This window comes from Hakea prostrata, chromosome 5 (assembly GCF_041222555.1).
Source record: "Hakea prostrata isolate BN-2017 chromosome 5, UWA_Hpros_2, whole genome shotgun sequence".
Taxonomy (NCBI): Eukaryota; Viridiplantae; Streptophyta; class Magnoliopsida; order Proteales; family Proteaceae; genus Hakea; species Hakea prostrata.
Genome location: NC_142604.1, coordinates 964237 through 991108, shown reverse-complemented (window position 1 = coordinate 991108; position 26872 = coordinate 964237). Strand labels below are relative to the sequence as shown.

The 26872-nt window shown below is 37.6% G+C and overlaps 1 protein-coding gene across 2 annotated transcripts; it reads left to right on the top strand.

Moving 5' to 3' along the window:
* The first annotated feature begins 7768 nt into the window (after positions 1-7768).
* LOC149014276 (proline-rich receptor-like protein kinase PERK8) lies at positions 7769-22423 on the top strand. 2 transcript variants are annotated; one of them, XM_089156163.1, is made up of 8 exons: positions 7769-9236; positions 9868-10275; positions 10422-10502; positions 12090-12160; positions 12279-12355; positions 13052-13184; positions 21628-21816; positions 21923-22423. In XM_089156163.1, the coding sequence occupies exons 1-8, from the start codon at positions 8477-8479 to the stop codon at positions 22103-22105; spliced, it is 1902 nt and encodes a 633-aa protein (XP_089012289.1). In that variant the 5' UTR covers positions 7769-8476; the 3' UTR covers positions 22106-22423. The 2 variants fall into 2 exon arrangements, with proteins under 2 accessions (XP_089012289.1, XP_089012288.1); XM_089156162.1 differs by having other exon boundaries at positions 7769-9410.
* The last annotated feature ends 4449 nt before the right edge of the window (positions 22424-26872 follow it).

Here is a 26872-nt window from a genome sequence, read left to right as displayed (position 1 = left end):
TTTTCTTCTCTTAAAAAAAACCACCGAATAAATGAAAGATGTGATTGAATAAAACTCAGAATATAAACTAAAGATGAGGAAAGATCAATTTTAGTTCAAAGTTGGAAATTGAAAATCACTTAGTATATTATATGCTAACCATTGTGTATATTGCCAAATTTTCAATCAATTAATATCTTATATGCTAATTTGTTTGTAAAACTTCCATTATAGTAATTGTGAAAAATTTAAGTCGAGCTTGAAAGTTTTAACAACCATAAGCGTGTGGTCCCACCAGTCTCCGCATTAAATTCTCAAAAAAAATTAATAAAAATAATTTCAGGACAACACTTCCATTGAAGATGAACCTTACTTGAAAATCCATGTGATTTATATTTTTAGTGCAATAGTAAAACCCTCATTAATAAGTATCACGCTATAACAAAGATTATTATTGTTTTGTTCTTTTGTGTAAATTCCCAAAATTACAACACTTACACATAAATTCATTTATTTTGTCCTAGATCACTGTTCTGATCGTTTGAATTTAAATTTATACTACAAAACAGTTTATCTTCACTACGATGCACATTTTGATGGAGTTAGGTATAAAGAAACAAGATCTCAAAAGGTAACTCATTCACAAACTTTCTTGATTTGGTTCTTCATCACATTTTAAATGGAGATGGCTGATACTCTTTCAAATCCAAAATTGATCATAAAATATAACATTTTAAGGATATAATTGGCATTCCATATGGTTTCCATAAATGAACATCTTTTTAACTTCTTAATTTAAATAAAGGGCAAAATATACATTACATATCCAATGTTAATAGCCACTTAACACAGTTAGAAGTGAGGGGAGCAATAGTAATTTCATAAAGAATGAGGTTTGATTAGTACTAAAACTAAAGTACGGGGGCAATAATAATTATCTCTATTATTTTTTATATAAAAAAACTATAGCTTTGATTTAGATACATATCTTTATAGACATCAACCAATTAATATAATTTCAATCAAATATTGTTCCAACCATCCAAGTATAATGCCAATCATTATATTCAATCATGGTCTTGTATTTCATTGCTTTTGCATAAGAGGATCAATCCAACTAAAGGAAGGGCCATGGGTATCTATCTATCTTATGAAAGGATGTGTTAATGGTAGAGATTCTATTGGCAAGTCAAAATATTATCCATTGTGAGGTAAGCATAAGAACAAAGATTCCTTGTCACATGTGTTTATGGTAGCCTAAAGAAAGTGAACAAACCTCAGATAGATTTGGAAGCAATTATACAAATTAGGACAAAACAGGGTAGAGAATTGGCTACTGTTCGAAGACTTTAACTCTCACCTTCAATGGAAGGAAAAGAGTCGTGGTAGGTGTACCGCCTTTAGGGACATTGAAGCATTGCCAAAATGGTTGATCATTGTGAACTGCACGATCTTGGTGCTCAAGACCCACACTTCATATGGAGCAATAAATAGCGGGGTTTATAGAACATCAGGATCCAACTCGATAGAGCATTTTGCCGATGATGGTTGGAGGTGGTTCCCAGAGACCTTGGTTTTTGTTTGTATTGTTGTAGGGTTTGATCTTAGCCCTTTAGTTATCGACTCAGATGGTAAACCCTCGGGAGGCTTGAGGCCCTTTAAGTTCCACAACATGTGGCTATGATATGTAGATTGACCTTGGGTAGTTGATGATACCTAAGCAATCCCCATTAAACCACATGTTGGTTATCCTCTAGGGGAGAAGTTGGAAGTCTACAAGGAGAAGTTTTGTATGTGGAAGGTGGAGGTTTTTGGACACTTATAGACGTCCATTTTGAAGGTATAGAAGGAATTGGAGAATTTACATCGGCTCCCTTTATTGGCCTTTTCTCAGATCATGGAGGAGGAATTATCAAAACAATTAGTTGAATTACTCCATCACAATGAAGAGTTTTGGCGGCAGAAATCTCACATAGACTAGTTGAAAGAAGGGATAAGAATACTTCATTCCTTCACTCTAACACTCTTAGCCAAAGGCAATAGAACCTTATCCTAAACCTCATATTATCAGACAACTCTTGGACATTTGATAGACATTGTATCGATCAGGAGTTGGAGAAATATTATCGGATGTTGTTTACTTCAGAGGAAGTGGATGGGGAGGAGTTGCATAAAGATTCTACAAGCCACGACAGTGAAGGTAGATGATCAGGATAACAAATATTATCAGTATTCTTATGATGGAAGAAACACATGAAGCCTGATTTCAGACGGAAGCTTTGAAGGCACTAGGTATTAGCGAGTACCCCCATACTTTTTCAATACCTCTAGGATAAATTGCATCTAGATGTTCATGCTTTTGTTGTCAAGGTTTTGCCAATGGAAGTCCTACCAGAGGGATGCAATGAAACACTGATCACGCTTATCCCGAAGACAAATGTGCCAGAGGAAATAGAAAACTATCGCCCCATTAGTCTATGCTCAATAAGTGTTAAAATTGTGATTCATATTATTGCTTCCAGACTCAAGCTTATCCTCCCAAAGTTGGTTTTCGTTAATCAGGCCATCTTTCTTCATGAGAGGAGTATATTTGATAATGTATTCTCGATCCACAAGGTGCTTCATTATGTGAAAAGGAAGAAAAAAAGGAGGAAGTAGTTGCTGGTCCTAAATCTAGATATGACATACAATAGGATTTAATGAGAATTCCTTGTTGTAATTTTATGGAGTTATGGATTCAATGACCAAGTAGTGTCCCTCATTGTGACCTGTGTGTCCTCGGTTACTTATTTATTACAAATCAATGGGGTGGCAAGATGCAGTTTCACACCCTCGAGGGGGATCCAATGGAGGGACCTCATGTTTGTTCCATTATTGGTTTTATGCTCTCAAACACTTGCTAATATTTTGAACGAAGCTCAGTAAGGAGGTGACATTATAAAAATTAAAGTAAGGAATCATGGTAAACCCCTAAATCATTTGTTAGTTGTTGACGATTGCTTTGTTTTCTCTGAGGTTCAACTACAGGAGCTCCACAATGTCAAGGACGTATCTCGATACTATAATGCCTATGGGTTAGATGGTGAATGTGAAGAAATTGTCCAGGTGCTTTAGTCCCAATACTCCATTGCGTATAAAGAGATATTTTAGTCGAATTTTTTGGATGCAATATGGCGAAGGCTCCTCCAAATATTTGGGCTTACCCTCTAAAATAGGTGTGACTAAGGTGGAGATTTTTCAAAGTTTAAATGATGAGTCACTGGGAGGGTTAAATGGGTGGTACAAGAAGTTCTTATTACATGCCGGGAGAGAGGTCCTCTTGAAGTCCTTGACAATGTTGATTGCAAATTACACCATGTACCACTTTAAATTCCCTGAAACTACTCGTAGGAAAATCAACTTACAACTCAATAGGTTTCTTTTTGGGTGGATTGGACTCAGTGTCAAGGATCCCCATGGATCTCATGGTCATGCCTATGCTTTCCAAAGAAGAAGGCGGGCTCGATTTTCGAGGCAATAGCTTGCGTAACAGAGCTTCGTTGGAGAAAACTGCATGGAGACTTCAGCAAAATCCTCACTTGGTGTAGGAAGGTTGATGAAATCTTCACATTTTCCTAAGACTGATATTCTCAAGGCTAGATTGGGACGAGCACCATCATGAGGTTGGAGAAGCATATTACTAGGCCCAGAATTATTATTATAGGGCCTGCAATTGTGTATTGGGCATGGGCTTCCGATGCATGTACTTAATGATTAGTGGATCTTGTTGGTGCAACCTAGAGGGGGGGGGTGATTAGGTTGCAACTAGTGGATTGTCCCAATTTTTCGGTTTGTGCGAAAATACAAGGTAAATTGAAAACTCAACCAAATTTAAACAATAGCAATCAACCACGACATAGGATTTATAGTGGTTTGACTATACAAGTCTACGTCCCATTCCTCTCTTGACCTCAAAAGAGTATTCCACTAATGATTCTCTTTCAATCAATGGGAAGAGATCAAACCCTTACAATAATCTTTGTTATAGGGCAAGAGTACCCTTTATAATCTTTGTTTACCAAGTAGGGCAAGAGCACCCTTCACAATCTTTGTTTACGGGCAAGAGCACCCAATCAATCTTTGTTAACGAGCAAGAGTACCCAAAGGCCAATTCTAATATACCTAGACTAGAATTGAAACAGTTTACAAGAGAATGGTATTACCTTACAAGAGGTATGACACTTTACCTCTTATGTGAGTGTGATGCAATGTGAGTTGTATGCTCAAATGGAAATGTATGCATCACCGACACCTTCAATCACCTCAAGCTTGACTTTCACAAGCTTACTTAGTACCTTGGTATTGTTCTTCAAGGTTTAGTGAGGATGAGAGGCAAAGTACAATTACTTCTTTGTGATTTGAGAGCTTGAGATCACTTTGGGGAGTAGTTGATCAAGTGTGTAGTTCAACCCTCTCAAACAAGGTGAATTGGGCTTATATAGAGCACCTTTGAGTGCCTAAACCCAATCCCCAACAGATAGAAAACGAACATAATTTTTGTCTTGTTTTCAGCCCCTAGACGGAAGTCTGTCTAGAAAAGAGCTGTTATAAACTAGCCGTTATTGGCTAAGTAAAACCAGATGGTCGACCATCTGCCCAGAAGGAATTCCGTCTGGCATTCTGTGACTTAGTTTTACTGCCAGCAAACTAGACGGTCATCCGTTTGGCACATTTATGTTGTCTTAGTTTGGGACTTGGACTTGGCTTGGGTTTTTGGACTTTTTGGCCAAACCTAAGCCACATACACCTTTCTACTATGTCCTAGGTCAGTCTAGTGACATGAATTACATATTTTCAATATATTTACATATGCGTGTATCCGAGAGTGTCCTAAGTCCTAATTCCAATTAAGTCTTGATCATTGAAGTTCTTGAGTCTTCTTGTACTCCATTCTTCATGATCATCTTCATGTCCATCTTGGCATGGTCTTCATGTCCATCTTGGTATGATCTTGAGTTGAGCATGAGCATATGGCTTTCACTTGGAGTTGGTCCACTTGTTCTCATCTTGAACTAAAACAACATAACTCAATATAGCCATTAGTAATTCATGTTTGTTATCATCAAAACCAATGGAGGCTGATGTGGCAAATGCTGACATGGCATTTTCCAACAGATCCCAAATTTACTTGATGGAAGATTATCGGCCCAAAGTGGGCCCATACCTATGGATCTTGTAGCCGAGTTCATTGACCCCACTAAGTCAAATGGTGGAGTTAATAAATTCAATCTTCCCTCAGGACATTGCAAGGGCTAGTCTTAATATTCAACTCTCGATTTTTCCTTCTTTCAACAGGTTGATTTGGGGCAAAATCGAAGTTGGGCATTCTACTCTGAGCTTGGTGTATAACATGCTCAAAAGGAATTCTAGTTGAACTTTGGAGTAGCAAGCTTCTATATCTAGACAGGAGTTTCGGAGGGAGGTGATCCCTACAATGTGGAAAGATCTTTGGAGTTGTACTATGTTTCCAAAAATCCATACCTTTCTGTGGAGGGCAACAATGAAGGGTCTTGCCACATGAGAAAATCTTTCGAAAAAGGGGTTTACTTATGGGACAAAATTGTATGAGGTGCAAAGATGCGACGGAGAGCACGACCCAAATTCTTATTCAATGCCCCTTTTCTCACTCAGTGTGGTTCGGAGTCCTCTGTCTACTAAAAGTGAAGATGCACAAGTTCCCAGTTTCCTTGTGTGGTTCTCCAATTTGAAGTGGTGTTTTTTTCATTAATGGGTTAAAGGAAGTTAGTCCCTCTACAATTTTTTCTATTGAAGTCTATGGCGTGCTCACAACAACTTAGTGTTTGGCAAAGGGATTATGACTCAGGAAGAAATTTGGGCATATGTACATAGGCTCTTTGAGGAGTTTAAATCAAATTGTTGGATGTACTGATGATAAAGGAGAAGTGACCGAGAGGTAGAAAAGTCAACAATGGGAACCGCCTCCTACATGTGTGTTGAAGGTAAATTGCAACACTTCTTGGGAACCAAAATGGAAGAAAGGAGGAATCGCACATGCCATTCGTAGTGGTCGAGGAGAGCTCATTATGGCCATGTTTGATATTCCTCTCTTTATAGATGTGCTTAGTATTGAAGCTTTGGCTATCTAATCTGATTCTTTGGAGGGGGGGGGGGTATTACTCAACCAGTTGATCACTTATTATGGAGTTCGACTCCTTGGAGGCGATAAATCAAATTTTGCAACACGACAAAAGGGTGTTAGTAGGGCTTGAAGGTGTTATCAATGATATTAGGAATTTATCCAAATACCCTATTAGTTGTGATATTGTTATTCCCAAGGAGCCAAATATTGTTGCTAATGCCCTAGCCTCGAGGGATCCATCATTGGAGTGCATTAGATTTTCCTATCTCCACTCCATGGTTGGAGGAGCTTTGTATTCTCTTCCCTCCCCTAACTTTGTGCTTTTCACATGTGGAATAAATGGGCTCTTTACCAAAAATAAATAAATAAATTACTACTTGTGTGTAATTGTGTTATATATTGTTGTGAGGATGCAATAATGTGCATAAATGAGGTCAAAGACCCAAAAAGAAAAGAAATTAAGAAGTGGTAAATTTTGGGTTGTTTGCCTAAAAATCTCCTCTAACTCCAAAGGGGATTTGGACAGAAAGTCAAATTGTTTTGCAAAGCAGATGCACCTTTGACATCCAATCAACGATAGTATTTGTATTTTTGCATACTTAATTAATCTCAATGTGTTCTTGAACATTAATCAACAACCTAATGTTGTTTATAATCATGACCAATCTTCCATTCATTACTCAGCCAGTGAAGAGACATGAGATAGCCTTTAAGATGCCATCATTTTTATTGATAGTGATTCAGATCTAATATCATCATAGATTTATAAAATTAAAATTTTTTTTGATAGACAAATATGATGTTACCAACCTCCTAAGATCTAAGTTTTACAATTTATGAGGGGTCAAAAATATCAAGAATTGTCCTATGTTTCGTGCAAATCATCTTCTCCATTTGACCTTGGCCTAACTAATCATCAGAGGCGGCTTGCTGAGCACCTCGATCAACCCACTCTAATAGATTTCTTAAGTCTTACAGGGGGACTCATTAAAAGATCAGGACCAATCTTAGGATTAACCAGCTTCAAGAAAAAGATTCAATCTACAGTTTAATTCTAGAGGCAGCTTCTGCATCACCCGGATAATTTTTATTAATAGTAAAATTTTACATTTTTTTTTTTTAAATTCTTTTAGATAGACATATATAATGTTACCAACCTTCTAAGATCTAGGTTTGACAATTTGTGAGAGGTCAAAATATCGAGAATCGGCCCATAAACCGGTCCAAATCAAGATGGATTACAAAAAATTGAATAAAACACAACCAATCCAACCGGGCCAGCTAGCACAGCTGACATATATCATATATCTCTAGAAACCCTTGATAGATAATAACTAAAATATGAGGACCCTCGGTTGAGAATAAACAAAAGTTACATTTTCTATCCTTTTTAAAAAAAAAATAAAAATAAAAATCGTTGCCTTCTTTTTGACGAAGGTCATGGCCGAGATTTCGGACTTTTTTTTCCCATTATATCACATCCGGAGAAATTCAAATATCTCAGACCACGACTCGTGGTTGTTCTAACTTCTAAGCAAGAAAGTCCACGCGTACGGAAAGCTTCTTCATTCCTTCATGAAGCAGCCAGTGGCGAACTCAACGAAACTGGAAACACTTGAGCGTTTCAGAATTGAATTGAGGGAGGTTGTGTTCACATTTAGCATTTAGAATTTAGAATTTGGTGAGAAAGAGAAAGTTAAAGAGATTTGTTCCTGGTAATGGCTTAAAAAATCTATTAAAATCTGGCATTCCTTCCTGATTTACTGTTAAGCAAATAAGCAGAGCGTTGAAGAACACGAGACTTCCGTTTCACTCTTAATCAATTTCTTAACCTCTCTTTTCTCTGCTTCTTGAGAACTGAAATTTTCCCCCCCTTTTTTTCGGTTCATATGAGAGAGAATAACTTCTTCGGAAATAGACAAGAAGAATTTTAAGTTCCAGAGAAGTAGAAAGATTGGATTTTTGAATATATTTTTGGCGATCTCTCAATAATGCATTTGTTGCTGCTTAACCGAGAATTAGGAGACATTTAGTTTTGGGAATTGGACAGCTTTTCCGTCGTCTAATTGGTTTTGCTTTGGAATTTTAGTGATCTGGCTTTACTGGATTGATCACATTTATAGTGGATTTTCTGTGCAACATTTTTCTTTTTCAGAACGTAAATTATATAAGTCATATAGGTGGGTCAAAGGATTGTTCTTGATCTTGTCATGGCAGTTAGATATTTGGGTTTCTGGCGAAAAAGATGTGAAAGATTTTACGCGGGAACGAAAAGCTTGGAGATTTGGTGCTGTCCTGATTTTCTTACATGAATCTGATTGGGAATTTAGTTTTGGGGTGCAGAAAAACTTGCCGAAAATGTCGTCTCCTTCTCCGAATTCTCCTCCTCCTCCTTTAGCTGATAGCCTTCCACCGCCAGAGGCTTCTTCTTCTTCTAGTCCTTCTACCACACCACATGCTTCGACTTCTAGTCCTCCGCCAGTGGCTTCGACTTCTTCTAGTCCTCCATCAAATGCTTCTTCGACTGCAACTTCACCACGACCGGCTTTAACCCCTGCTATGCCTCCGTCTTCAACCCCTGCTAAGCCTCCGTCTTCCACTTCAGCGATTGCTACACCAAGTTCGTCGCCTAAGCCGAATGCCACTGCAGATTCGCCGGCACCATCAATATCGTCGCTACCACCACCAACGCCACCTGTGGCTAACGCACCATCTTCTGTTACTGCCCCGTCGCCTTCTCTGGTTTTGTCCCCACGGCCTCCATTGACTGGTGCTGATCCGCCGTCAGATTCCGCACCGCCTGTTTCATCTCCTTCACCTGGTGATGTCGATCCTCCAGTCTCCGATTCGGCTCCGCCACCAAGCTCTCTACCACCACCGCCTCCGAAACATCGAAAGATGGCACCGCAACCTCAGTCCTCTCCCAGTCCTGTTTCACCCCCTACTGCAAGTAATTCATCAACGGCTGGAACTTCAGTAATTCTAGCACCAGCCCCATCAAGTAATGCAATTCCGCCGGTAAAGCCACCATCCTCATCAAGTAAAGTTCCATCAAATCTAACACCGCGTTTATCAGTGGTTCCACCACCACCTCCTCCAAAGGCACATACTGCAAGTGGTAATTCCCGTTTCGCTGGAATATGGTTGCCAATTGGTCTAATTATAGTCGTTGTAGCGGTTGCTACCGTTATCATTCTTTGTTGTTTCCGCTGGAGTAAACGTAAGAGAAATACTTCTCAATATGTTCGTCCTGATGTTATGCCTTCACCGAGCAATTCTTCTCAGAAATCAAGTAATGAATTCCTTTACAGTCAATTATCCATATATACAGTAAATTCTTTTAAGTTCTTTATTTATGTAGTGAAATTTTGATTTGGGACTTTATTATCCAGGTTTGTTTGTTACTGGACCTTCCTCTGTTATCAAGTTACAAATAATTGAATGGTACCATGAACTTGGGAGATTATTCCCATGTGTGTCTTCAAGTAGTGGTACCGTTGTATGAATTACCCTTCCCAGGACTGAGTTTATCATCCGATCCCCTGGCATTATGCCCAACCATCGCATGTCTGACTGGAATTCCACCTTGAAGTCTTGATATGATTCCATTCCCTTTAAGAAAGGGGCCCTGTGTCGAAATGGATGTTATAATGTTCCCATTCTTGATTAAGTTTGGCAAGTTGCTTGAGTTAATCTTTAGGAGTTTGGAGTCTTTAAGGGAGTTGACAAGGGCTGCATCTCTTCCTCAGGTTCAACCTTGTCGAAGACGCCTTCTCGAATTCCTTTTCTGGGAAGAGGCTCTGGCAGCGATGTGCTCTCACTATCAACACCAGATAGGCTAGGGAATTCAAAATCATGCTTCACGTATGAACAACTAGAAAAGATCACAAACGGGTTCTCATCAGAAAATCTGTTGGGTGAAGGTGGATTTGGTTGTGTGTACAAAGGATGTCTACTAGATGGACGAGAGGTGGCTGTTAAACAGCTGAAGGTGGGTGGTTCACAGGGAGAGCGAGAGTTTAGAGCTGAAGTTGAGACTTTTAGCCGTATACACCACCGGCATTTGGTTTCACTGGTGGGCTACTGCATAGCACAGAATCAGAGGTTACTCGTCTATGACTATGTTCCAAACAACACCCTTTACTTTCATCTTCATGGTAAGATACATATATATTTTTTTTCTCTAGCTATCCACATATTGACATGTCCTGTTATCTTGGCATAACTGATGTTACACTCTCCTCTTTTTTTTTTTTTTTAATTTTCCGTTTTTTGTTTTCGTTTTTCCCTTGTGTATTTCAAGATGGGCCAGTTATGGACTGGGCAACCAGGGTCAAGGTTGCTGCAGGTTCAGCACGCGGAATAGCATATCTCCATGAAGACTGTAAGTAACCTTTCTTTTGTTTGCATTTGATAGTTAGTTTTTGAACACTTTAGTGCACTGTGCACTAGATGATATGTTCCATCATCAAATTGACTCAGCCTGGGTATCTGGATGCTTGGGCCAATCCATATGTTGTATATTACTAGATACAGAAAAAACCTAGGAGGTCCAGATATGGTAACTATAACCTGGTCATTTTTGGCTATACTACAGCAGCGTCATATGGAGCCAATGTTGAGTATGGGAGACTGGACAATATTAAAGCCTCAGCTCGGGGTTGTGTAGATTATTAAAAGGGTGTACTGGTTAATGTTTGTTTTTGTTATTTGACCTCTTCTGGCTCAAAAAGGAAAAAACTTATTTTGGAAAATTTGGTTTGTAATTTGTGTGGTATTTGTTAACATTGGATTTACTTCATTCTTTTTTCTTTTTGTCATATTTAAGCTTCTAGTTGCCTTTATTTTGGCTCATCCAAAATCAAAATTAAGCCACATCTAGTCAACAAAAAACAACATTAAGAAGCATCAAGTCATTGGGAAGTCGATTTAACCACTTACAGTCATTAAAAATCATCAACAATCTAGAGTACAATGGAAGCTAAAGCAAGCCATTGGATGTTTAAAACAATTTAAGTATACAGTTGGTTTATTCTGTTCTTGGAATTGGTCATTGTCATGATATACCTAGTCTTACATTTGGTTTACCCGATTTATAGAAAATTTTGATCTTATATATAAGTAATTAAAGTCTCTATTGGAAGTCATTGAGTGGTCAAATGATTTTATTATACGTGAGAATTTCTGCATCAGGTAGAGAACAAAACCAGCTTCCCAAAAACTAAGATTGCTTAAACCTAATTTATATTGAAGGAGTTATGTTCAGGTCAAATTTTATTTGGTATGCATGTAATGCTGTCAAAATCTCTTTAAAGGAAAGTAACTTTTTTTCAGATATCAAGAGAAATGAATATTTTACAACACTTGTATTTTTAGCATTTTTTACCATATTAAGATTTATGAATTTTTAGATTTTTGAAAAGTCAGACTCTTTATTGTGAGATTCAAATAAGGGATATTTGCTTATTTATGAAAGACATCTTGAGTAAATGAAATATCAAATATAAAACATTTACTTAAATGATGTTAAAAGTAATAAAATGGTCTATGGTTCAACAACAATGAGACCACTATCCAGACCAGCCAACATCCACTTTGACACTTAGGGGATGCCTAGACAACCATGCATGGGAGGATATGTGATTGAATTTGGTATGAAATTTGACTTGTGGCCAATCTTGACCACTCCCTAGTATCAAATAGTTGAATTGCCATGTCCCCCTTTCACATTGTATCCCTGGATTGGTTCAGATTCCACAATGGATTGCATGGCTTGGTAAAACTTGACCGTAAAGTTTATATTAACAGTATAGAACAGAGCTTGCTTTATTGACCTCTTTATGGCACACGGTTGTGGCACAGTGCTTTCCTGAAGAAGTGCTTGTGCTTTTTATTAACATTTATGTCTCCTATTTACTCTTTAAAGACCTTTATTTATTTATTTTCTTCCTATTTTGATCTATTTTGTCAGGTCATCCCCGGATTATTCATAGGGATATTAAGTCTTCAAACATTCTTCTGGATAACGACTTTGAAGCTAAGGTATGCTAAGCTCTTTTTCGGAATGATGTTTTTTGAAATTCCTCTTTGCGAGTGGTAGACATTTCTGATTTCTCATTATTCACCTCCTCTTAACATTATCTTTCTGCTTACGTGATAGGTTTCGGATTTTGGGCTTGCAAGATTAGCTCTTGATACATACACACATGTAACAACCCGTGTCATGGGTACTTTTGGGTAAGCAATCATTTAATATTTCTGAATGTAAATTGGGTGTTAACTTGTTTGTGAAGGATATCTAGTATTAGGATAATGTTTGCTGATCTAATTTTTACTTTTTGATTTGAGACACTTGAGATGTCTGGTGTGGCTATTTTTACCAAGGGATAGGTGTTATATCAGCTGGATTGGTTGCTTGCAGTCAAAATTTATGAACTGCCTTTGTTGTATGATGGAATGGAGTCCTTCCCTTCTAGTTTCAGCTGTTGAACAATTTTAAGGTTTATCCGCCAGGTGGTGAACCATGTGTTGTGCTGAAATCTACCAGTCAAGTGAAGAGAATATGCATAACATGTTCTCATTTTCTTTTAGGTGCCATGCCAATAAATCTGGTTTTTGACTTGTTCACAACTTGTAGTGCTGTCAGCATCATTATTTGGTTACCATGGCTGTATGCTTTGATAAATGGGTGAAAAATCATGATTTGAAAATGCTTTTGTAGCTGATAAGGAAATCCCTGTTGTTGAGATGGACCATCAAATTTGACATGCATCCGATTTGGGATGATGCATTTCTATCTTAGCTGGATGTGAAAAATCAGCATGATATGGCCATTTAAAGAAGCCTTGCTTGCACATCCCCCAGTGCATGTGTATATGCATTCCTTATAATTGTTTATTATCATCTCACAAATGACAGTTGATGGATTACCAGATACATGGCTCCAGAATATGCATCAAGTGGCAAGTTGACTGAGAAGTCTGATGTTTTTTCTTTTGGAGTTGTGCTTTTAGAACTTATTACGGGCTGCAAACCTTTGGCAGGAGATCAGAGTTTATTTGAGTGGGTAAGTTCAATACATGTGCAAACTGATACAATTGATTTCTAGTTACATTCTTCTGCTGATTTTATTGTTTTATGTGGTTATCTTTGTATGTTACTGATATAAAAAAGTGCCTGATCTGTGCTTCGCACTAAATATGATTTCCGGTTTTTGATAAGATGTTATTATGACAAGCATATCCAGTTTTTTCCTTCCACCCTTTCTGCTGCAACTTCCATTCATTTAGCCCTCTAGTTACTTTGTTTTGGTTTGTGCCATAACTGATTCTGCACTATTTTTTTTTAATTAATTTCTGCACTAGCTTTTTGATCCAATTGTTCTCCACTTGTTTCTGTACATTTATGATTTATGTTGTTTCCGCAATAGGGCTTCTCGTGGTGCTTGACTTTGTGATTTTTTTATTGTATTGAATAGGAAATAAAATTTAATGAATACAATTTTTCAATAAATAATGAATTAAAGTGGATTCACCTTTATCAATATTGTACATGGACCTATTAGAATGGGCTTGACATTGAAAAAATTTCCCCCGACCATTTGATTTTGTGATAAATAGGGGAATGTCATGATGCTAATGAATGTGTTTTCTAGCATAGCATCACCTTTAAAGCAGTGTGTACCGAGTGCATGAGGGTCATTGCTACCATGCAGTTTTGGGAGGGTTGTAATGCATGCAGCCTTTCCTCTACCCAGATAGGCTTCAAAGAAGGCCATAGGCTGATGCTGAGGTTTGGTATATTGGAGATGCACTGAATAAGTCGTTGGATTAAAAAATTGCATGCTATTTATATTTTTATTGCTAAAACTATGTCTCTGGTAAATTTCTATTGTTGGTCTGGATATGTGCTGTGCAAACCTCTTCCCTAATCCCTCCTAATAGCTTAGTTTAGGATCTGTTACTTTGTAGAATTCCCTAGTTTTTAGGCTATCCTACATCAAGTGGAGATAGAAAAGACCCAGAACCAACAGTTGAATGACATCAACTTTAACAAGAACCAGCATAAACAGAGTAAATTAAGGTAGGGGAGCCCAGAACAGGCAGGCTGATGTCTGCAGGAAAATGTTTAGATACTGTCAACCCAAAGCTGGGCAGGAGACACAATAAAACTAAAACACCAACCCATTGAAGACTGAGAACCAATAGTAGTTACAACTATCAGCTTGAATCGATCACACCCTTCCAATGGATGAGAGATTTCATGTTAGACGACTCAAGTAAGAAAGCCAAATGGACATACAATTTGGCATAATCTTGTAGTCCAATGGTAAGAGTTCTATCATACAATCTTTGGACAAGCCTAAGGTAAATAAACCTGTCACAAACCTTCAATGCATTTATAGCATACAACAGCAACCCATATCAGTGAAGCAAGCATTTGTTCACTTACATCTCTAATATCTGCATCCTGATATCTAGATCCCTTTTGACCAAAATAAGGTTTCACCTTTGTGTGAGTCAAAGATCCATATCTGCATATCATAAGCTGTAATAAGATGAGAGTGTCCAAAAAACTCCATACGAAGCCTGAGAACCATAAGGTTTTTTAACAAAAATGTAGGCACCATTATCTAAACTGGCCTGAACAAGTAATGTTTCATTCAATGTAGTCCAACTTTTTTGGGATTGTTGACTGAAACATAGAACAAGCAATAAATATTATCAGTGACAGTAGCCTCTGTGCTCAAAGATAACTTAGGGGCATACATATGCCACAAAAGTACCAGATCAAAAGCGCAAGAGGATCAGACTTTCTCTTTGCTTCATTCCAGGAAAGAAAAATGTACATGTTAAAGCTTTAAAAACGCATATGGATGCATCTGCTCAAAAATCATTTTGGTTACAACATTCTGCCACAAAAGTTTCAAACCATTCAAACTATAACTAGTCATATTTTCTCTTCCCGTATTCATCAATAAATATAAAAGAGCAAAGAATGAAAAGATGGGAGGTGAGGGGTTGCAACCAAGCTGGCTTGAGAATCACATCTTAATTAGCATGTCTTCCCTAGGACTGAACCGTAAGACCCTAACATTCACCAACCATAGACGGATATAATAATCACAGGATTGACCTGAATAGTTGTACACACAATTACCATAAAAGGAAGCAGCTTCATTTTAAAGCAGGTCTGCACGGTTCACCCTGCATCCAAACCCATTGTGCACTCAAAATCTTAGAAACTAATTCAGACCCATCAGATAATAAGTAAAACTCATATGTTCCTCCCTGCAACAAGGATAAAATGATATTCAAACACATTATTTTCTCGGGTAATTTTGATTTGGACTTCCTAATGTATGGTCCAATTTATTTTTTGTCCAAAGAAAAATGACATTTTGCATTTGGCTTTCCTATAGTATCCAAAAAAACCAATTAAGGATATACTGTCATTTGTATGACCAAAATACCTTATATTTTTTCGATTTCCTTTCTTCAACTGATAAAACATATTCAGTTTGAAGCTTACTCCAATACCATTATTGGTATCTCATACCTTTGGTTAAGATCTGAGTAAGTTGAAGAAAAGAAATAAAAAATAAGTATAAGGCCATTTTGGTCATAAAAATGATGTTGTGTCCTTAATTTCCCCCCCTCCATATCACAAGCAAATGCAAAATGTCATTTTTTGGACTGATGATGACTTGGATCAAACCTCAGGGGGTTGAAATGAAAGTGCCCTATTTTTTTTTTTTTCTTTTTCTGGATGAATTTCAAACAAGTATTTTTCCCAATATTGGATCAAACAATAGGGGGCCGTAGCACTGGCCTCTTTTTTTATTGATTCAATACAATAGGGGAAAATATCGTACTGTTCCCTACCGAGACAACATACACTCTCAACGGATCCTCCGCGTTCCTTTCTTCAACTGATAAAACATATTCAGTTTGAAGCTTACTCCAATACCATTATTGGTATCTCATACTCTGGTTAAGATCTGAGTAAGTTGAAGAAAAGAAATAAAAAATAAGTATAAGGCCATTTTGGTCATAAAAATGATGTTGTGTCCTTAATTTCCCCCCCCCCCTCCATATCACAAGCAAATGCAAAATGTCATTTTTTGACTGATGACGACTTGGATCAAACCTCAGGGGGTTGAAATGAAAGTGCCCTATTTTTTTTTTCCTGGATGAATTTCAAACAAGTGTTTTACCCCACCAAAAGGGACATCGTTGATTTTTCGCAGCCATTTTCAAGATTTTAGCACCCTCATAGGCAACCTGGGCTTCTACTTTCGCTCAAGCACTCTATTATAAAGGATGCAAACCAATTGCGAATGTGCACTAGTTCAAGAATGCCCCGTAGGCATATCCAACGACTCTTAGCTTTAGAAACCAAATAAAAAACATGAGGAGAATTTGAGAAAAAAAAATTTCTTGTTAGAAACCTAGAAACCCTACACTAGTTCCGAAGGAACTATTGATTAGTATTGAGTTCCAGCTCAATATATGCTATGAATCACTTAGTTAAATTAGGAAAAGGAAAAAGCTCTTTCAAGGGATTTATTCTTTAAATGGGAAGCGGTTGGGTTTGGTTAAGAAGGTTAATCGAACAATTGAATCTATAGAGAAATGATCAAATAACCAAACCTCAAAGGGAAAAACTAAATTAGAAACGACGGACTTCCCTCTTTCATGTTCATTTGAGCTCAAAGCCATGGTGCACATGGTTTTCATGGAGTTGAGACAGAGGGAAATTGAGAGACCGAAGATCGCTGGGGTTGTAGAAGAGCTCTTCCTTCAATAGAGGGATTCACGTGAGGTGAGGTCCTCTGGTTTCAAGATATCAGGATCAATTTTTCCAATTTTGTTTCTATTCTCTCTGGAGAACATGTCTAACATGTTCTTACATAAGCGTTCTTGAGACCACATTTGTTCGGTTTGTTCTTATAAAACAAAGAGTGGACCTTTTACCAAACGCTTATCACCCATTCTTCCATTCTCAGGGAATAGAAGAATGTTAGAAATGTTCTCTAAGAACGTTACCAAACATGTTCTGACATTCCCAGCAATAACTATCCCCTAATTGCTAGGCAATAATTTCCTTACCATTAAAACTTCACCCCTTCCTAACCCTAACGTAGTGTTAGTTATCTAGGCTTAATGAAGTGAAACATGCCTGCGTATTTTCTTGAGTGATTTCCTCATTTGTATTACTATTAAGAAATTGATTGAGATACATGGCCTTCTTTAATAGATTAGGGTTACATTTATGTTGGGTTCTATTCATGGCCTTTGTTAGAATAGGGTTATATAAAGGCCAATTTAATAGGCTTAAAATATGGGTAGGAGTACTAGGGAATTTATCTTTATTAGTTAGCCTAGCTAGAGTCTATATATTTTTTTTACGTCTACCCCACTTAAGTTGGGCCAAAACTCTTGATGGCTCCCTTAAGTGGCTTAAATTACGTGTAATCCAAAACAAAATTACGTCTAACCCACAACTAACAGTTTTGTTAGTGCCTAGTTAAGTCCTAAAATGAAATGACCAAAATTCCCTCTAATATTAGTTTACTAAACTACCCTTGTGTCTTATCCCATACCGAACCTTTGGATGGGTGAAGGGATTCTCCCTTCAACCATCTTTTTTACTACAAACTCACCGGAAACCACCCACCACCGCTAGAAACCACCACACCCCCTCGCTTTGCCAGCCACCACCACCTCCACCTTCTCCTGCTAGAAATCACCCACCACCCCCTGCCAAAACCCTTGTTTTAGTTGTTTTGGCATTGTTGCAATTTGAACAATGAAGAACAACGAAGAGGTTGGGGAGCTGCTACACGAGAAAGAATTTCAGAAAGTGAACTGTAATAGAGGAGAAAAGTATGACTTTGTCGTTCTACATAATTGAGCAAAACGAAGATTTAGAGATGCAATGTTGTTCCAAAATCCACGTGCCCGCAGACCACCCTTTCTTTTCCGCAGATCAATTTTCATTTGTCTCATTCTTGAATTCATAAACATAATCTTCTATGTAAGATTCTTGACAGATTAATAGTGGGAAGAACTCAAATCACATTTTCCCATCCAATAATCATTAGAAAAGTGAAGTAACAACAATTATAACTGATTTTTCTTTTTAAAGTTGGTAAAGTTTTTAGTCATCAAGTAGAGAATTCAGAAATCTTGAGCTGCTTTTGGACCTGTGCATGTGTCACAAAGAGAACAACAGTGAATGGCCCCTGCCTCAAGATCGTTGGAATGAAACCCTTGTATAGAGCCATTGCCCTTCAGCCCTAACAGTCTTCAAGGCACAATACATGTTTCCGGCGTATGGTGGCTTTGCTCCTGCCTCCGCCTTCATGTTCATCACCCTCCTTAAGTGGGAGAAGCGCAAGGAGAGACCTTGCATTGAAGGAGTTAATTGATTAAGCAGTTTGTGGGATGCACGATGTTAAATGCAGATGCCAAACACCTAAAACCGGTGTTCTGAAGGGGAAGGTGGGGGTAGTGGTGGCCGGCAAGGGAAGGGGGTGTGGTTTCTGGTGGTGATGGATGAGTTCCGGCAAGGTGGGGGAAGAAATCCCTTCGCTCAACTAAGGGTTGGGTATGGGATGAGACACGAGGGTAGTTTAATAAATTAATATTGGGAGGGTATTTTGGTCTTTTTATTTTGGGACTTAAGTGGGCACTAATTGGACTGTTAGTTGTGGGCTGGACATAATTTTGTTTCGGGTTTCATGTAATTTAAGTCACTCAAGGGAGCCAACAAGAGTTTTGGCCCAACTTAAGTGGGTACACGTAAAAAACTCTATTTATTTATTTTAATTGTTATAGGGGGGGGGGGGGGGGGGGGTTTCTAGTATAGTTGTCAAGGCACTAAAGTGAGCCAAGAAACTGGAGTGGTGCCGAAGTGCTTAGGTGACCGAGGTGCCCAAGTATCATTCCTTTTTTTTTTTAGGGTGAATCAAGTATCAGTTTTTATTTTGCTTCTTGCTAGCATTATTTATTATCTACTACAATATATACTTCCATCCAAAATCGACTTTAGGCCACCACAAGGCAAAATAACAAATAATAATAAAAAGTTCAGCAACCCTATTGGAAGTTGAAAACAGGCAAAAGATACATTTGGTTTGTTGTAAGTGTGTTTATTCATAGGCCCCAATGGGGCGTTTATAGTTGCAGTCTGAGTAAGTCGTACACTGAGTATGAAAAGAAATACAAGAACAATTATGAATAGAAAAACTAACCTAGACTGATTAGGAAACTGGTCTAAAACAAAACAGGAAATTAAACTAATAAAAAACACATTCAAATAGGGAGTCCTACCAGGAATGGGTTAGGCATTGTGTCCCTTTTGACTCTAACGCTAGCGCTAGCTTGAGAGGGACATATTAGTCCTTCTCAACACTCCCCCCTCAGGTTGGGCATAGATGCCACACATGCCTAACTTGCACATGCCTAACTTGGTCATATAGGATGAAATTTTACGTCTAGGTAACCCTTTGGTGAATACATCGGCTACTTGATCTTTAGACTTCACGAATGGCACAGATTATGCTGCTTTCCAACTTCTCCTTTATGAAATGCTTGTCGATCTCCATATTCTTTGTTTTGTCATGTTGCACTGGATTTTGGGCAATGATTATAGTAGCTTTGTCACAATAGAGCATCACAGAAAGAGGCATTGACACCCAGATCTTCTACTAGAACATGCAAGCATAATAACTCACGAACACTTTGCGCCATGGCTCGAAACTCTGTTTCAACACTAGATCTTGCAACAACGTTTTTGCTTTTTACTTTGCCAACTAACCAGATTCCTCCAACGAAGTATAATATCCCTGAGGTGGACTTTTGATCATGTGATCCTCCCTAGTTTGCATTTGTGTAGGCTTTAATACGGAGATGATCATGTCAAGACAGGAGACAACTTTACCTAGAGCTGACTTTAGATAATGAAGAATTCAGAGGATGACAGGCATATGATTGGAATGTGGATCGTGCATGAACCGACTCACAATACTAACAGCGGCAGTGATGACAGGTCATGTATGAGATAGGTAGATTAGCTTTGCATCCCTTTTGAACATGTTCCCCTTCTTCATCCTCGAGTCAAGTAGCAACTTCCAGAGGAGTCAATTGGATGAACCTGGTAAGCCTGTTTTAGATAGCAAGTCTAGAATATAATTTCTTTGAAATAGAAATATGCCTTTAGCTGAATGAGCAACTTAAAATCCCTAGAAAGTATCTTAATTTTCCTAGATCCTTAATTTCAAACTTAAGACTCAGGACTTTTTTCAACTTCTGTATTTCCGACAATTAGAATGGTGAGCTGGGACCTGTCCTCCTGACAAAGAGAGTACGATTAGCTTTACTATGCTTATATCTTGCTGACACCATCTCTTTCTGGAATCTACCAAACTGCGCCTAGGGTGACTGCTTTAGCCCATAGAGTGCAAGTCGGATTTTTTATTACTTTCCCTTTGGCCTTGTCATCATAGAAGCAGGAGGGATTTCCATGTAGACATCTTCTGGTTCTCCATGTAGAATGCCATTCTTCACATCAAACTGTTGAAAATCCCATCCCAAGTTGACAGCACATGTAAGTAATACTCTGACAGTGTTCGACTTTGCAATAAGTACAACTTGTAAATGCTTGTGGAGGGCTGGAATGGATCCTTGAAGGTTCTCTCTTCAGACACAGCAGGATCTGGCTTGGATTCACCAAGAACATGCTCTTAAGTCCTGCCTGAGACCAAACTCTTCTACACTAAGTTATGGTTCTTTTGAGTGTCATGTCCTCAGTGGATTTCTCTTATAAATTTAGCATCTGCCTTGGAAGTGTTATCAGGTTTTAATATTCAATCATGTTATTATATTCTTGCTGGGATCTGTCATTCTAATGTTTCAAATCTCTTAAATCAGATTCTTACTTTTGTGTGATCCTAGAAATTTGTTGGTTTCTAAACCATAACATCCTTTTATACTTAGAAGTTAGAACCATGTCAAGCACCGTAACCTGCTCAAAGTTGCACTGCTGTTCTATTATTGAATTTAGCAGCTATGGTATGATAGCAGTATAGCACATATAAATGCACTCTCACACAGGTGGATGTTGTGTATTATTCTTGGCAGTGGAGTAGGTCAAGTTAAAACTAAAAAAAAATCACATTGGAAGGTCCTTTATTTAAGTGAGTTTATAAATCATTTCAAAAATATAAATGGGCAGAAGTTACCAATGAAATTAAAATTTCACACTTGCTTAAGGGCATTGAAAATATACTGTAACTAGAATTTGAGAATCCCATTAGAGCATACATTACCATCGCGTGGTAGGGCTTGATCAAAGGTTGATCATGAATGTCTTGTCTTCCCCTTGTTATCATAAATCTTTTCCATACGAGTTTGTTGTTTCCAATTTCATCAGAGAAGGATGCTGCTACCAATGCACAAGGATATGTTAAATTTTAGTGTTCTAAATGTGAAGTTATTTTTCAGGCTCAGCCATTCCTTCATCGAATACTTTCTAGTCTAAATTCTGAAGGTCGTGTAAACCCAAGTAGCGTTGAAGAATTGGTAGACCCACGGCTCGAAACAAACTATGTTGCAGATGAGATGTTCCAGATGATAGATGTAGCTGCATCATGCATCCGACGTTCAGCTGTGAGCAGACCTCGAATGGGACAGGTGACTAAATACTCAAATTACTTATTTATGAACTCAAACCTTGCAGTGAAATATGTTTTTGGCTCCCTCTGGAAGGGTTAAAGAGTTGATTTTTTGGTTCACTCAGGTGTCTAGTGTTTTAGACTCTCTAGCAAACAATAAAGATCTATTAAATGGAATGAGTCCAGACAAAAGCGAAATCTTTCAAGATTCTGCATATATTAATAGGATGCGGAGAATGGCATTTGGTCAAGACTCCAGTTGTAGTTACTTTGATGAAGAGGGAAGGAGCCAAGAGTGGAGACAGTGAGTAGGTCCACAGCAGTTCAGACATGCTCAATAGTAACTTCGGGGACAACAAGTTTCATTGCTTGTGCATCTTGATAATTTTTTCACTTTTTTTTTAAATGTGGAAAGTAGATCTAGTACAATGTCTAGGCCTTGGACCCAGCTAAATTGAGTGCTGTAGTTCAAACTTAGAAAATCTTCAACCAGGTTGAGTCGATGCATCCCCCTGCATATTTATTGTGTAAATATTTTTTTGGTTTTTTTCTTTTTGTTCATGATTTCATATGTTATAGCCATTTTCCCATTTAGCAATGTATGTCATACTTTTTCAATAAAATTTCATTTTATGCTCTTGGCTATTGCAGATTCCCCTATATATCTTGAGCCAAGGCATGCTCTTCTTGTCTTGATTTAACAGTGAAAGATGTATATTGATCAAATTGATTTAGTATCCTCTTCTGTTTTTTTTTGGGGTAAGAATTTGGTATCCTCAACTATCATAGGAAGGTCTATGGGGTTTTGGTCTTTTGCTTGGCAACGGTCTAATTCGTAGAAAGTACATCCATACAACGAGGGGGGAATGTGGCCGTTCAGTCCTAGATGGATTGGTGAGTGCTTTCGGGGTTAGGGATCCGTTGTTGCCTTAAAGTGGAGCCGCAGCATCACAATAAACTGAGTGAGTACCTTGATCGATTCACGCTCGAGGCCCATTTGCCAGATTGGGCCGAGGTGAGTTATGGTCAACAACTGGTTGGAGATTTGTCGTTTCAAAACTCCAAAATTCAGCCCACATTTTCTGGGCTCTTTCAAGAACTTCTTCAGCTTGCCAAATACTAGTTCCAATGATCCGATCATTTCTAGCAATCCATATGTACCAGCAGAGGTAGGCACAGAGGCTGATAGTTTCTTTCTTCACAGATTTGGAGGGGAATTCCATATTGCACAGAAACTCCAACCTATCTTTAATGGAGAATGAGTGATGAATGTTCTTAGAGAACATTTCTAACATTCTTCTATTCCCTGAGAATGGAAGAATGGGTGATGAGCGTTTGGTAAAAGGTCCACTTGAGAAAACGCTTGCACAGAGGCTGATGGTTTCTCTTATCATATGGGAAGACCTAAAGGAGAAAACACTTAGAGATCCTCTCTGTATGCAAGAGAAAAACAAAGTAAGAAAAGATAAAAATGTGGGATTCATTCATAGTGGAGGAGGGAAGCATGAAAAGAAAAAGAAAGAGTTTTGTCAAAAGTTGAAAATGTGAATCCTAAGATAAATAAAAGAATATTTTTTTTCATTTTTTTTAGTTTCTCACAAAGTTCCACCTAAAAATGTAGGACTTTTACATGAGATGGGGTGGAAATTGCTTTACCACATAAGTAGACAATTTCTTTAAATTATGAAGTGTTGTCTCTTCATTACCCTATCCCATCTAAACAAACCAACCCAGCTTTTGGAAATTTTGTGAAAAGTTTACCTTTTCACACCCCTTTTTCCAAAAAATTTGTTAAGGAAAGAAAAAAATAAAAATAAAAAACAAGATCGGAAATAAAAAAGGACGAAGGTAATTTTAGGAATTAGAAAAAAAAAAATCACGATTTAATGGAAATCCCTCGAGGTATTGAAGGAGCTGTTTAACATGAAATACGGTGGACAATTCCACCAAATTCTAGAGAGATTAGAAGTTTTATCCCCATGAGCAATAAACATCTGCATAAGTATTGTTCGATCTACTAGTAAAAACAAAAAACACAGATCCAAAATGAATCCTAAACTTTATAATCTCATCAACAATACAACAACATATCCAATATAAGGAATGGCTCCGATCATTGAGGGCCTGAATTACACCTTTGCAGTCTAAGAAAATAATCAGCTTGGTAATGTGAAGGGATTGCGCTATCAAGATACCGTCCCTTATCGCCTCAATTCCATTGTAGCTGCCGACATGCTAAGTCCAAAGTGTGCCTTTGCCTCTAGGAAATCTCCATGCCAATCCCAAATAATATAACCGCGACTCCCTTCCTACTTTGTTTGTCCCAAGCACCATCTACATAAACCTAAAAATGGTAATCAACATTTAGTGAGTTGGAGTTAGACATTGTGAGGCCAAGATCTTCATGAGAAAAAAATTTAGTTTACATATTGTACTTCATTATATAATGCCCAAAAACAATTTCATTATGCTTTCTAAACAAGGTTATTTCTCATAAAAAGACAAATCCATTTTGGGCTTTCCATATAAGCCAACATAATGTGCTCTAAATCATATATACCGTTTCCAATTTATTTGTGTGTTTATATATTTGGAGTGTATAAAGTCCAATCATGAATAGATAGGCCCAAGAATTCAGATACATCAATGATAAGGGAAGAGACATTCCAACAGATTTGTGCAAAAGGATAAAATACAATAGCATGGATTATAGATTCCACAGAAGATGCACACAACAAGCATATAGGGGAGGGACTACAATGCTTATGGAATAGATTCTTTATTGTGGCAATAGCTTCACTTGCTGCCCTCCATACGAAGTGCTTGATTTTTGGTAGGTTTAGAATATTCCAAATTTCCTTCCAACAAGTAGAGGATGAAGAGTGAGAGGCAATGTTACTAGTTCCATGAGATAATGCTAAACTAAGAAAATAAGTTGACTTCACTGTAAACTTTTCTTGTGTTTGTTTGGTCTAAAACTAAACATTTGTGGTAGATTGAGAAAGAATGGGTAAACAATAAAATTTCATGCACCTTAAAAAGTGAGAAGAGGGAATCAAGAAGATTCATGTTTTAATTAACTCTCCCACCAAGGTAGGATCAGTTAGCAATGGAGAACTCACAATTCCTTTAGTAGGAAGAGAAGGGATCCAATGATCTCGATAAATCAAAGTAGATTGCCCACTGCCAATTTTCCTCCCAATCCCCGAAATTAGCAGATCTCTTCTAGCCAAAATGATTTTCCATTCCCAAGAACAAGACCTAGGTACCTCTACCCTCAACAAATCTTGATATCAAAGATACTTTGCAGACATAATTCTTGACCCAAGAGTATTAGGATAGGTGATGAGTCTCTAAATTTGTCTAGCCTGCAAGGCCCCATTAAATTTAAATCTCTAAAACTTAGATCACCATCCACTTTCCTCTTACACAGGGTTTCTCAGTTGACCTAGTTAATTCCTTGTCCCTTGTTGTTTTTCCACCAAAAATGCTTGATTTTCTGATAGATCTTATTACAAAGATCTTGAGGCATTAAAAAGCAGGACATGACATACATGGGAAGAGCACATGCAACTATTTTAATAAAAATTTCCTACCCAGGCTTGTGTAAGATATTTTTCCCCTCCACCCAACTAGTTTAGCACTAAGTTTATCCAAAATAAAGGAGAAAGTGTGAGTTTTTGACTTACCAAAAGTGGTAGGTAGACCTAAGTAAATGCCATGTGATTGCACTGCCTGGATATCCAAAGTAGCTATTACCTCGGATTTAATACTTGTTGTACTGTGAGAGTTGAAAAGCACTTTGGACTTATCAAAATTGATGTGAAGTCTTGATACTAATTCATTATCTTGCAATAAAACATTTATTAGTGATGCATTTTGAATAGTGGCAGGAGAAAAAAGCATGGAATCATCAACAAAGAATAAATGATTTAGCTCTGGAGCCTGTTTAGCCATTCTAAACCCAGGTAATCTTTGAATCCCAATATTAAAAGTTAATCTTTGGCTAAAAATATCCTGGCACATAATGAAGAAGTAAGGACTTGAGGAGAACCCTTGCCTAATCCCCCTAGGTGGGACAATCCTCTTAGTCAAATCACCATTAATCTTTAGATAATATTCAACAGTGGTGATACATTGCACCACCCACCTTATCCACCTCTTCAACAAAATGAAACCTCTTTAAGGATGCTTCAATAAAAGACCATTCTAGCTTATCATAAGCTTTACAAGGTCTAGCTTAAGAGCCATATACCCTTTTTCCGACCTAGATTTTTTCATAAAATGCAAAGTACTCATGGGCCAAATACACATTATCAGAAATGACCCTCCTTGGGACAAAAGCACTCTGTGTTTTGGTAACAATGGTCCCTAATATGGGTTTTAACGATTAGCTAAACACTTGGCGTTTATCTTATAGGGGAACAATACATAAACTAATAGTCTCAAACGAGAAACTTCTTGAGGGTTAGATCTCTTGGGAATCAGGGTGATCACAATTTTATTAAGACTTCTAAGCATATGGCCCTGTCAAAAAAATATATATATATATATAAAAAAAAATATATATAAATGGAATACCAATAATCAAATCATTGCCTATGGTTTCCCAATTCCTTTGAAAATCGAGTTGGGAAACCATCAATGCCAGGAGCTTTAATGCCCTTCATTTGAAACAGAGCATTTCTAATTTCTTCACTTGTGAAGGGACTATAAAGAGAATCATTTGCCGGATCACTAATACATTGTGGGGTGCTTTCAAGAAAGTCATAAGGGGAAGATGATCAGAATATTTACACAAAGAAAAGAAATGAGTCCAAATTTTAGATTTTATAAACTATCCTCATTAATCCAATGACCATCTTTAAGCTTAAGAATAGGGTTGTTGTGCCTTCTTTGGGCAGTGGAAGCATGGAAAATTTTGTATTTTGGTCCCCTTTTTTTAACCAACTAATTTTAAATTTTGAAACCAATGTTTTTCTTCTACAATCAAGGAAGATTCCAGTTGATGTCTAAGTCTCAATTCATCTTGAGTGTTTTGGTCACTAAGGGTTGTTGTTTGCAAATCTCTAATT

Coding starts and splice junctions, on each gene's coding strand:
- LOC149014276 (XM_089156162.1), top strand. CDS start 8,477: ATGTCGTCTCCTTCTCCGAATTCTCCTCCTCCTCCTTTAGCTGATAGC. Junction 12,161..12,278: donor ATAACGACTTTGAAGCTAAG/GTATGCTAAGCT, acceptor CTTACGTGATAG/GTTTCGGATTTTGGGCTTGC. Junction 13,185..21,627: donor ATCAGAGTTTATTTGAGTGG/GTAAGTTCAATA, acceptor GTTATTTTTCAG/GCTCAGCCATTCCTTCATCG.